Source organism: Oryctolagus cuniculus, chromosome 5 (genome assembly GCF_051225735.1).
Source record: "Oryctolagus cuniculus isolate XC-2025 breed Fujian yellow rabbit chromosome 5, ASM5122573v1, whole genome shotgun sequence".
NCBI classification, from domain to species: domain Eukaryota; kingdom Metazoa; phylum Chordata; class Mammalia; order Lagomorpha; family Leporidae; genus Oryctolagus; species Oryctolagus cuniculus.
This window is the reverse complement of record NC_142871.1, coordinates 34765038-34778812: the sequence shown is the minus strand read 5'-3', so window position 1 is coordinate 34778812 and position 13775 is coordinate 34765038. Positions and strand designations below refer to the sequence as shown.

Genomic DNA, 13775 nt, shown 5'->3' with positions numbered 1-13775 from the left:
CAGTGCCTCAGAGCTGAAAACACCTGCTATTTTCTCTACTAGGTCTTGTTCACAGCTGTCTCTACCATGGGGTTCAGTGCTTAGATTTCTAGTTGATTTTTTTTTGGATTTGATTGAATGTGATGCTGAGCTGTAGAACAAGTAAGGCGTAAGCCACATTGTCAGCAGAAGGTATAGATTAAGCAGCAAAACCTTAATATTCTTTACACATGAGCTTTTTTAAATCAGTACGAAATTTCAGAAAAGAACAAGATATGACACAGTTAACCTGAAAGAAATATAAGTGGCTAGTAATGTTTGAAAAATTTGCCCTCATTAGTATTCAAGGAAAGTCAACCCAGTGTTGCTGTTTTTTTCTATCAGGTTGTCAACACTTTTATAAAAACCTTTCATTGACTGATAAGACAGCATAGGATCTCATTCTTTCTGTGTATGGATAAGTGTACGAATGTAGCAAACTAAAAACAAATGCCTATGTGAGCACAGAAAATAAATTTTAACAGTAATTATTATTGTGGTAGGATAATGGATGATGTTTTTCTTTGAATATTATATAATCAGAAAATAGCATGTGTCCCTAAAAATTGTGTGTTAAAGCTATTTGAAATGTTAAGAAATCTCTTCAACATAAATTTTGTTTTTACATACTAAGGAATCAGGGTGCCAAATTTCTCATATTTCAAGTTGGATCTCTAAAGTAGATTGGAAGCAGAATAGCTGGGACTGGAACTGGCACTCCTGTGAGATATGGGTGTCCCAAGTGGAAGTTTAACCTACCATATCATAACACTGGCCCCTAAACTTATCTTTCTTAACACATTCACTTATAAAATTAGTATCATTTAAGTCTTCACCCTACCACCTTTTAGGCAGCTTTATCAAATATCAAATAGTTTTCATTGACTGAAGCATAGAATTCATTCCTGTTTACTGTTGTGTGTTCTTTAAAGGTGACTGATGGCAATCCTCAGAGTTACTGTTCATTAATTTCCTTTAAAAACAGTATCTCCGTGACTCTTGGTAATAGATTTAAAATCCTAATGATTCATTTTGATTCAGGTTATTTGCATCATGTGATGCAAGTTATTTGCATGAACACTACCTGTTAACCAGTATTTGGTCTTGGTATTTTAGATTGAGTCTCTAGTAGGTAGCAACTCACAAGGAATCTTCAAAAAGTTCATGGAAAATGCATATTATGAAAAATATATATGTGGATTTCTGTATTGTTACTGTTTTTGAACCAAAACAAACTTGTATTAGCTTGTTACAGCAAGTCTAAATGGGATCTAGTCTGAGACACCAAATCAGATATCAGTACGAAGAGAGCCTATCTCACAGCAACAAGAATTCTGTTAATATTAAAGCAAGAACATCAAATTTATACTGAAGGTTATGTGGCAGAATGCTGAAATCATTGATGCCTTACAAAAAATTTATGGGGGGCCGGTGCCATGGTTCAATAGGCTAATCCTCCGCCTGCGGTGCCGGCACACCGAGTTCTAGTCCCGGTCGGGGCACCGGATTCTGTCCCAGTTGCCCCTCTTCCAGGCCAGCCCTCTGCTGTGTCCTGGGTGTGCAGTGGAGGATGGCCCAAGTACCTGGGCCCTGCACCCCATGGGAGACCAGGAGAAGTACCTGGCTCCTGGCTTCAGATCAGTGCGATGCGCCGGCCGCAGTGCGCCAGCCGCGTTGGCCATCAGAGAGTGAACCAATGGCAAAAGGAAGACCTTTTTCTCTGTCTCTCTCTCTCTCTCTCACTGTCCACTCTTCCTGTCAAAAAATAAAAATAAAAATAAAAAATTTATGGGGATATTGCCCCAAAGAGAGCAGCAGTTTACAGGTAGATAACTTGTTTTGGGGGAGGATACAGTATGGAAGTTGATGCTAAAGTGAATTTTTGAGGAAAAATTAATCTTATTTGTGCTGTAATTGAAGAGAACTGATGACTAAAAGCATAAATAATAGTCAACACCACAGACATCCCAACTCATTCAGCTTACAAAATTCTGACTGAAAAATTCAAATGTTGCAAACTTTCTGCTTAATGAGTGCTAAAGCTGTTGTGCCCAGATCAGTTGCAGACAAGAGCAGCTTTCCACTAGACAGAGAAAGAGAGCTCCCATCCACCAGTTTATTCCCCAGACGTCCACAATGCCTGCGACTGGGCCAGGCTGGAGGTGGGATCCAGGAATTCACTCCAGGTCTCCCATTGGAGTAGCAGGTACACAATTACTTGAGCTATCACTGCTGCCTCCCAGAGTGTGCATTAGCGGGAAGCTACAGCTAGGAGTTGTATGGAACTGGGCAGGTACTCCAGTGTGGCACTCGGGCATCTTAACTGCTAGGCCAGAACATGTGGAAATATGAAATAAGATTTTTAACATGGCATTACAAGTATGTAGACAGAGCAGTAGCTACCAAGAGGTGGAAGTGATGTAGTCAAAGCCAAAATGGTCCGACTCGGAGGTCATGGCAACAGTTATTTGGTACGCTTATGGTATTTTTCTTTTTGACTCTGCCCTGAGGGCCCAAGAACAATAACAACTGCTTAGGAGACTAAAAGAAAACCAAAGCTGGAGCCAGCATTGTGGTGTAGCCAGTTAATCCTCTTCCCGCAATGCTGGCAGTCCCAACTGCTCTACTTCTGATCCAACTCCCTGATAATGCCATTTTCTGCACCTGGGAAAGTAGCAGAAAATGGTCCAAGTGCTTGTGCCCCTGCACCCCTGTGGGAAACCCAAATGGAGTTCCAGTTTCCTGATTGCAGCTATTTGGGGAATGAACCAATGGATGGAAGATCTCTGCGTCTAACTCTGCCTTTCAAATAAAATGAATAAATCCAATAAAAAGAAAACAAGTTTTGCCAAAAAAAAAAAAAAAGCCTGGGAAGGCTTCCTCAGAGAGGCCTTCTGTACCACAGCAAGGCTTCTGTTCATTCTGCTCATCAAACCAGGATGATTATGCTGGGTTTTCAGGAGCCATCATAAGGCATTCACATTCTGACTTGGCCCCTTCTGATTTCTTTTTGTTTCCTAGTCTTAAAACTCTTTAAAGGGCAGCCGATTTTCTTCAGTTAACAGACTGCATTTACATAATAGAATTCCCAGGAGCCTCAGTTCTTTTTTTTTTTTTTTTTCCTTAACAATTTAGTTATTGAAGTGGGGGCAGAGGGGAGAGTGAGTTCTTCCATTTGCTCGTTTACTCCCAAATAGCTGCAACAGCCAGAGCTGAGCCAGACAGAAGCCAGGATTCCAGAACTCCATCCAGGTCTCCCAGTTGGACCATCATCCACTGCTTTCCCAGGAAAATTAGCAGGGAGTGGGATCAAAAGCGGAGTAGCTGGGATCTGAAATGGCTGTCCAATGTGGGATGCCAGCATTGCAGGCAACCCCTTAGCTCACTGTGGCACAGCACTGGCCCCACCCCCTCAGTTTTGTAAGAATGGACTAAGTGGCTGTTATCCTCACAAGAGTATATGAAGTTGATGGAGCATATGTTGAGAAAATAGTTAATATTTTTTTATCCTTTAATTCCATTTTTTCAGATGAACATTTTAAAGTCCCATTGTATGTAGTGAAGGTAGTTCAACTAGAGAGTTGAATTAAGTTTAACTTAATATTATTGATGGTGTTGTACATCAAATACTTTTGCTTTTACTTAAGCATTTCGTAAATGTTTTTCATAATATATGGGTGTTATAATGTATAACCTTTTCCTTTAGAACATGTAAGGTTTTTTGTTGCCAGACATACTGTTAACAAAATTTTTTTTCATGTCATTAGACTACAAAACTGGCAACTCTGAGGACTAGTTTCTAAAGTATAAACTTGTGTGCCATGCACAAAATGCCCTCATGATAGGGAAGTCACCTGCGAACTAAGTTAGAAGCTATTGCTGTAGTTCATTGTTGCACCTAGCTTTCACACAGATGCGCGATGATGAGAAAGGGTTCCTTTCAGAATTGGAGTAATAATTTGCCTAAACATGATAGTTCTAGAATTAAAATGGAAATACAGTATATAATTCTTAAATTTGTCTGTAGCGTGTCTCCATCCAACATTAGACACTTGGGATTTTCAGTTAAGTAGGATCTTGGAAACCATCAGTCTGTTCTTAACTAAAAGAAGAGTCTTAACATTGCTAGTTCATTTTATGACATTCCTACCTCCCTTTTTTCGTGACGCTTGTCTTCTGTGGAGCCTACTACTTTGCATTGTAGGCATTTATTCATGTGTTTACTTAATTTTGGTTTAGCTTCGTGAAATCTTACACCATGTGACTTTATTTGACTGTCAGATTTCCCTTTCTTTTGGTATTTGAGAACTGCTTTCTTTTGCCAAATGTTCTGAAACTTTTCTAACATTCCTATCTATTTTTATATCTCCTACTTGCCTCCAAGTGGCTTGGATATTTTAAATGTGCCAGTAGCCAAGAAGCTATTACTTCCTTGAATGAGGACATACCTACTAAACCTAGTTTTGTTAGTTTCTTAGACAGTTATATTGTCTTAGTATGACCTCTTATGAAGCCTTTTTTTTTTTTAAGAATTGTTTTATTTATTTGAAAGAGTTACAGAGAGAGGTAGAGAGAGAGAGAGAGTCTTCCATCCGCTGGCCCACTCCCCAGATGACCGCAACAGCCAGGGCTGCACCGATCCAAAGCCAGGGGCCAGGAGCTTCCCCCGAGTCTCCCACGTGGGTTCAGGGGCCCAAGGACCTGGGCTATCCTCCACTGCTTTCCCAGGCCACAGCAGAGAGCTGGATCGGAAGTAGAGCAGCCAGAACCAGAACCGGCGGCACTTAAGGCCAGGGCTTTAACTCGCTGCACCACAGCGCAGCCCCTGAAGCTTTTTTCTTAGGAAGCTTTAAGAAATTACTATGGGGGAAGAAGGGCAGGTGCTGTGGCATAGCAGGTAAAGCCACTGCCTGTGGTTCTGCCATCCTGTATGGGCACTATTTCGAGTCCTGGCAGCTCCAATTCTGATCCAGCTCGCTGCAGGTGCACCTGGGGGGGCTGCGGAGGATGGCCCAGTTACTTGGGGCCCTGCACCCATGTGGGAGATCTGGGTCAAAGTCCTGGCTCCTGGCTTTGAATTGACCAAGCTCTCAACGTTGTGTCCATTTGGAGAGTGAACTAGCTGATCCTCTCTCCTCCCCCTGCCTTTCAAATAAATAAACCTTTTAAAAAAATTGCTATGGAAATTTATTGACAGAAATGTAAGAACATTGGTGTAAAGAATACCTCTCCATCAGTCACTGAAACAGAAACATGATATTTTGTCTTAAAATCCGATAACTACTGTCTTTGTCTATGCAGCATTTCAGAATACGTTATCCACAATTGCAGACATTTGAGAGAATCATCTGAAACAATCCAGATCTGTGTTACTGAGTTCAGATGGGCAAATATGCCTGTGCTTTAAAATACATTCCCCCTTGAATATTTTAGTGTACATGTCTGAAAAGTAGGCACGTTTGCATAACCACTCTCCTCACCTAACAAAAGCACTTAATACCATCTGTCACTCAGATCCAGTCAGATCCAAACAGATCATTCAAATTTCCTTCATTTAACTTTTACTGGTTTATTGGAACCAGTATCCAATCAAGAACCAATAATTATATGTGACATACTTTGCCCATTTTAAAAAAAAGACATGTGTTTTAGATTTATCAGTGTTTTATTTTATTGGTAGTACTTTTTTGGACTAGCCCAGGAATCAGCAAACTTTTTCTTAAAGGGTCACATAATAAACAGTAAAAGGCTTGTGGAGGCATTGTTACAAATACTCAACCATGACATATAGTTTTTATGAAAACACATGAATGTGACCATGTTCCAATAAAACTCATAGAACAAGTACTGTAATGTGCTGACCCCTTCCTAATGTCTTATGATCTTGGGCCCCTGCACCCACTTGGGAGACTTGGGGGAAGCTCCTGGCCCCTGGCTTTGGATCGGCGCAGCCCCGGCTGTTGCGGTCATCTTTGTTTTATTTTATTTTTCTTCTCATCTGTCACTGTTGCTGTTATCAAGTTTTACATCAATTTATTTAATACTGTTTAGGTACAGTATTAAATTCTCTGTGAATCTTCCCAACAACAATAACAGTTACCATTAAATGAACACATACTGTGTGCTAGGTACTTGACATAATCATATTTAATCCTTAAAAGCACCCTGGGAGGTACAGGAGTACACTAATTGCAGAAAAGAAAATGAAGATTTAGCAGGAGATTGTGTAGTTGATCCTGTGTGTCACCTAGCTGAATGTAAAACTCTAGGTCCCACAGATCCCTGTTTTCGTAAGGTTTGTGCTGTACTATCAGGCGGATGTGAAAGAGAAAATGTTAACTTTACTCCATCTGGATCAGTAATGTGTTGGAATCAGAATACAAAATGTCTGTTCCTTAATCTGCTATTTGGGAGCTTTGTAAAGAACAGGAGATTAGCGCGGGTGTGTTTGCAAATTGCTCTATTACCTGGTGCTGCCATTTCTCAGATCATGGATATGGTAATTGGTGTGGTTAAGCCTGTGAGACTCCTCCTTCAGTGTCCTCAGCTGCAACTTGCATATACTTTATGTAGCTAGTTTCCATTTTTCTGTATTCTGAGTTTTATTTAGCTTTAAATAGTTTGCTCTTACTGAGGCTTTAGGGCTATTCTGCTTTGTTTTTATGACAGTGTTTATTGTGGCCTTTCAGTTAAAATATTTTTCCTGGTTTGAAAAATTGAAGTTTAGTAGTCTTTGATGCAATTTGTCTTAAAAACCAGGAGGTGGCAGTGTTTTTCAGGTGATGATTTAAGGATGCAGTAGGTTGTAGTTGCTGGACACGTTTTTGATTACCACTAGAAAGTCAGCGGACCTAAAATATGGACTGTATGTTCCTGTCCATAAAATCATTGAGAGCCAAAGAAACTGTTTTCATAGCAAGAAAATGACATTTTCCTGGAAGTAGGACAGCTGCATATACTTTTTATTAGAAGTAACTCTTGACAAATCAAACCTTTACTAGGTATTTACTTGAAAAACAGTATAAAGCATCTTTAAATCATATTTCTAATAATTGGGCCATGGACAGTGGAAAATTATTAATATATCAATATACTAATTATATTAATATATTAATAATTAAAATAAAATGAGAAATTAATTTTCTTATGGTAAATGTACTATGTACTTTTTTTTTTAAGCAGGCTTTACCAAAAAAAAAAAAGTCAAAGGTGGGAGCATGCATTCGGCCTCATGGTTACCACACCAGTTAGGGTGCATACCCCATATCAGAGTGCCCCAGTTGCATCCCTCTCTGCTGCTCCTATTTCCAGCTTCTTGCTGGCAGTCCCTGGGACACAGCAGTGATGGCTCAAGTACTTGGTTTTTTTGCCACCATGTGGTTGACCTGGATTGAGTTCTGGGCTTCTAGCTTCAACCTCTGGCTGTTGAGGGCATTTAGGGAGTAAATGAGGGGATGGGAGCTATTTCAGTCTCTCTCTCTCAAATAAAAAATTTTTAATTGAAAAAAGTAAGAAGTCGCTCTGATGTGCCAGTCCACTGAATGGCATGAATGTGAACATTTTGGCAGATATAAGTATTTAATGCGTATATAGACACATAAACCAAAATTAACTCATCAAGCATGTAATACATTTTTACTGTAATGCACATTATGGTCTTCTGTCTATATCCATGTAGCTTTATAATTTATAAAAATTTATTTGGCCGGCGCCGCAGCTCACTAGGCTAATCCTCCGCCTTGCGGCGCCAGCACACCGGGTTCTAGTCCCGGTCGGGGCGTCGGATTCTGTCCCAGCTGCCCCTCTTCCAGGCCAGCTCTCTGCTGTGGCCAGGGAAGGCAGTGGAGGATGGCCCACTGCACCCCATGGGACGCCAGGATAAGTACCTGGCTCCTGCCATCGGATCAGCGCGGTGCGCCGGCCGCAGCGCACCAGCTGTGGCAGCCATTGGAGGGTGAACCAACGGCAAAGGAAGACCTTTCTCTCTGTCTCTCTCTCTCTCACTGTCCACTCTGCCTGTCAAAAATTAAAAAAAAAAAATTTATTTAATAGTCTGTTATAAAACTATGCTGTACTTGATGTAACCAGTCTCTTTTTGGTGGACATGTAGGTTGTCCTTGTTAACAAAATTGTAGTGAGTAATTTTGTTTATATTTTGCTCAATTCAATTATGTCTCAAAATGCATTCGTACCAGTTAACTACAGTTCTACATATGTGAATGCACATTTGTGACTATTTGAATACACATTGCCAGATTATCTCCTGTAGGAAATTTTTGTACCAAATTATAAGAGCATGTTGATTTAATTAAACCTTTATCAGCACTGTTTAATATTTGCCAATATGTGTAAGTGGATCTCATTCTTATTAGCATTTCCTCAAATAATAAAATAATAAAAACATGCATCTATACATATGTACATACACACACACACACACAAGGGAAAAGAACTTCTATATAAATAACTAGCCCAAGAAAAGTAATAATGGACATTTAAATGTTGCTAGAGTGAAGGAATAAATACATATTAGGAAGATATTATATATATACAACTTAAGTCATACCTTAAACATGCTAGATTATAATAGTCTTAAATATTCATATAAGAAAAAAGTTTTTAACTTTTTTTAACTAAAATATTAGACATTCCACTTAAGTACTTTCCAATATAAGAAATTAGAAACAGGGTAGAATAAACCTATGGAAAGAATAAAATTATGAACATAGACAAAAATTTAATAAAGATGATCAGCTGCTAATAGTTCTTGGAAGAAACTTAATGAAGTAGAAAAATCTTTTCAGCGGTATTGAGGTGGGGGTACAGAAATAAGTGGCGCTAGAAAAGCAGAAGGATGCTACAGCAGAGATGCACTATTAAGAAATCATGAATAATTTGCCTAATAAACTTAAAAATTTAGAAGAAGTGGAAAATTGCCTAGGAAAGTTTCATTTAGCAGAAGTGACACAAGCAGAAATGGAACACATTGGTTGTCTTAGAACTCTTAAAGATATCAGTTGTTTTAAAACTTACCAAGAATTAGAAAGGGTAAAAAATTATGCTAATTCTAATGTCTCTAGTATAACCTTGATACTTAAACCAGGTAAGACATTATAAGAGTAGTGTGGCTAATTCTTTTAATGAATATAGATGTATGAATCCTAAGTGAATTATTAGTAAATCAAATCCATCAATGCATTTTTTAAATGGCACCTTAATTGGCATTAGGAATTATATATGTAAAAAGTTTAAGAGAAATATATGAGTAATGAAATACCAATTGAGAGTAGAGATTTTCTCTGAAGGGGAGGAATAAGTATGATTTGGAAGAAGTGCATTGTAGGATTTTGTTTTTTTAAGCTGAATGGCAGACATTTAAATGTTTATTGTAGTGTCCTGTCGTTTTGTGTGTCTTCATATTTCATCTTGTAGTACTTAGTAGGCTTAACAGCTTTGTGAATTTAAATCTAACTTTCAAATGTTGTATTTTTTGTGAAGTTTCTTAAACACATTCCTCTTGAGGCCGGCGCCATGGCGCACTAGGTTAATCCTCCGCCTGTGGCGCTGGCATCCCATATGGACCCCTGGTTCTAGTCCTGGTTGCTCCTCTTCTATCCAGCTCTCTGCTGTGGCCTGGGATAGCAGTGAAGGATGGCCTAATTGCTTAGGCCCCTGCACCCGCATGGGAGACCAGAAAGAGACTCCCGGCTCCTGGCTTTGGATCAGCATAGCTCCAGGCATTGCGGCCATTTGGAGAGTGAACCGATGGAAGGAAGACCTTTCTCTCTGTCTCTCTCACTGTCTATAAACTACGTGTCAAATAAATAAAAATAAATAAATAAATAATACCTTCTTCTTGATATGCTATACAAACTAATAGAAAAAAATTATAAATCACCTTTAAACAAAATATGCCACATACACATATTCATGGATATTGTGTTTTATGAATTTGTAGGGAAGAAAAAGACTGTTAGCTGTTTTACATTCCTACTAAAAGAAGTAGCTTTCAAAGTAAAGTTTCAGCCCAGGTAACAAGTGTTTTACAATTAAAAGAAAGAGTTGGGACTGGTGTTGCAGTGTAGCGAGGAAAGCTGCCAGCTGTGCCACCTGCATCCCACATGGGCACCAGTTTGTGTTCTGGCTGCTCCGCTTCCAATCCAGCTTCCTGCTAATGGCCTGGGAAAAGCAGTGGAAGATGGCCCAAGTGCTTGGGCTCCTGCCATCCACATGAGAGATGCAAATGAAGCTCTTGGCTCCTGACTTTGACTTTGACTCTGACTCCGACTCTGACTTTGAAATAAATATTTATTTCTTCATATAATGTTTATTCTTCAATAATTGATTTTTGTAGTTTATCCCTAAAGGATGTATGACAGTTTAGATTTGCCTGCATATGACCAAAATCCAACAGAAGGGGAATTGATTTTTCTGTTACACATGGAAGGTCTACAGTTAAAAGGCCAATAAAGATATTAACAGAGTCAGAGACCCAGACTACTTCTGTTTGGTCATCCTTATGTCATTGTCTCTTGGTCCCAAATGGCTACTTGAGCTCCAGCTCTCATTTAAACTCCAAGTAGCAACAGTGAGGAAGAACAGAAAGACAAAGGAATTCTTGCTGGCTTAGTTGGTCCTTTAAGCAGACTTCCCAGAGAAGAACAATTTAGTTTTATATTTCCTTGTCCAGAACATAGTCATGTGGCCACTTGGCTGTACCAGTTGCCAGGGAACCTGAAAACTGCAGTGTATTATTTCTGCCGCAGTGTACCTGGCTAGGCATCTGAGTTTTTCTGTAAAGGAATGGTAGAGTACACATTGGAGGAAGCAACCAGGAGGCAGTACCTTACAGTTATTCCAGTTTTTCTTAACAGGAAAATAGCAGAAAACCTGGTGGTATCTAGGTAGTACACTAACTGGGCTATATTATACTCATGGGAAGTGATGCCGAGAAATCTGATCTGCTTGTTGATTTAAACTTCGTTGATAACCACTGTCATTGGCTGAGTTCTTACTTACCAGATATATGTGCTAAGTATATTTCAACATTATTTTATGTAATTCCTACAACACCACTCTGGTGAGTGTGTTTCATGTTTAGGTGAGAACACTGATATAATTTGGCTGAGTTCTTACAGCTAGTTAGTGATGTGTAAGGCATTGTGTCTGCCTCATATGACCAGTGGTAATTGCCTCTGCCTCTGTCCATTAATCCCAACTGCTGCCCCTGCCCCACAGGGGTACATAAAAGTGATTTATGGAAATCAGACAAGGAACGGAATATAATACATAGTTAAAGGGAATGTGGGGATAGAAGATGAGAAAATATAATAAAATTGGCATCCATTTGGTATACAGAATTGAATGTTATTTGGTCCTATAGAAGTTTTAGAAGTCTTCCCCTGCTTTGTCTTGCTTTGTATAAGAAACTAAAAAGTAGAAAGAAGGAATTTTCTTCATTTTGGATTCTTTTTTTTTTTTTTTTTAAGATTATTTATTTGAAAGGCAGAATTACACACAGAGAGAAGGAAAGGCAGAGAGAGAGAGGTCTTCCGTCCGCTGGTTCACTCCCCAATGCTGCATGGCCAGAGCTATGCCGATCCAAAGCCAGGAGCCAGGAGCTTCCTCCGAGTCTCCCACGTGGGTGCAGGGGCCCAAGCACTTGGGCCATCCTCTACTGCTTTCCCAGGCCACAGCAGAGAACTGGATCGGAAGTGGAGCAGCCAGGTCTCAAACCAGCTTCCATATGGGATGCCCCATTACAGGCTGTGGCCTTATCTGCTACACCACAGCGCCAGCCCCCATTTTGGATTCTTGGTATCTTCATTTTCTTAGTCATATGTTAATTTGAAAATCCTTATAATAGAATACTGGTTTTCATAATGTGGCTCCAGAGGATCTTTAAGATGACTAGAGTATATTGTTAACTATTGGCTGATTTGCAAGGAGAGAAGACAGTTAAATAAGCTAAATAATGGTCATATACTTAGTAAAAACTAGAGCTTGCTTATTTGTCTATATAAATGTTCCTGTCATGATAATCTTGAAAAACACATATGAGAGGATTCTGATTTTGATAACATCGTTTTGTGCTGTTTGATAGAGCTTCCTCCTTACACGTTTGTGAGCTCCTTGAGGACAGAAGACTTTCCCTTAATCATTTCTTTCCTCCGGTAACTGTAGCATTTAGAAGGTGTTTAGTGAGTAATGAATGAAAGGCTAGTAAATAAAAAAGTCTGTTAATAAATATTGTAGATATTATTTCTGTTTCTTTAAACATAATGGGTCAGTTACTTTACCTGAAATAGAGAAAAGTGGGTCAACATTTGCATAGCCCCAGCACACTGTGTGAGATAGGTTGCAGTGGTTGGATACTGGGAACTGCACAGTCCATCCCTGAAACATGGCGAGTTGAGGAATCACCTTAACTGTGGTTTGACCTGGAACCTGGTGGTTACAAAGGCAAGTAGCCAGAGATAAGTCTGGCAGAGTCCTGGCATGTAAAAGTTACTTAAAAATTTAAAGAATAAAAATTAGGTTCAGATTTTAAATGGTATTCTATGGCACGTTATCTTCTAAAACGTCATTTTTAGTGGGGAAAAAGAGCGAAATGATTTGATTATAGTAACATTAAAAATACATAAATTCATTTCTTAATTTTACTCTCAGGATTATTTCTGAAAAATAAACAGAGCATTGGAGTTCAATGACTTTATTTTGTTGTATTTCTCAGGATGTGATCTGCGTGGTGGGAAGCTGAGTTTTTAAACTACCCCAATGGATGCAGACAGTGACGTTGCATTGGACATTTTAATTACAAATGTAGTCTGTGTTTTTAGAACAAGATGCCATTTGAACTTAAGGAAGATTGCTTTGGAAGGAGCAAATGTAATTTATAAGCGTGATGTTGGAGTAAGTATCTGTAGTTTAATAGGGGTACTACATGTCTCCTTTTATGCTGCTGTGAATGTTATTAGAAAGTATTCATTCTTCAAATAGTATGTGAGTACCTAACTATGTTCTAGTTGTACTTGATACAGTTGTAAACCCTGTAAAGGAGACCCCTCCTCTCATGAAGGTGGGAGATAACCTTTTCCATTCTTAGTGAAAAACTCATTGGTTACAGAGACATTTTATTGTTTTCTCAGTTTCTTTAAACCTTCGTATTTTCATGTATACTCATAAACGTTGTAATTTCTGTAAAGTGTTGTAGTGTGTCATAGTCCTCTTTTTTTAGATGAATATCTTTTATTTATTCTTTTATTTATCTTTAAGGTTTATTTACTGCAAATGCAGAAAGGAGAGAAAATCATCCATTCACTGGTTCACTCTCCATAGGACCACCACAGTCAGGGCTGATCCAGGGCAGAGCCAGGGTCTCCCAAGTGGGTGGGTGAGGCCTATGCACTTGGGTCATCTTCCACTGATTTCCAAGGTGTACTAGCAGAGAGCTGGGTTGAAGTAGAGCAGCAAGGACTTCAATCAGCACCCCCAGATGGGAAGCCAGTGTTGCAAGTGGCAACTTAACCCTCTGTACCACCACCACACTGGCCTCAGTTGGCTTTGTTTTTCAATTAAATTGCTGAAAATAATATGGTTCTTATCTTAATCTAGACAATCTGAATTTTAGCTTTTGTTAAACCTGTAGTATTTAAAATTTTTAGTATTAATAAGTATTAATTGAGATTAACAATGTAAATCACAATGAGTGTTTAAAATTTTGTAAACACCTTATAAGCCAAATATTGATGTGATCT

The 13775-nt window shown here is 39.0% G+C and overlaps 1 protein-coding gene across 1 annotated transcript in view; it reads left to right on the top strand.

The window, feature by feature from the left end:
- Positions 1-13775, top strand: part of TBPL1 (TATA-box binding protein like 1) — a 37355-nt gene that overhangs the window by 17153 nt on the left and 6427 nt on the right. The window contains exon 2 of the mRNA XM_017345381.4: positions 12752-12930. Coding sequence (XP_017200870.1) covers positions 12796-12930 — 135 coding nt within the window. The 5' untranslated portion in view covers positions 12752-12795. The remainder of the gene's footprint in view (positions 1-12751; positions 12931-13775) is intronic.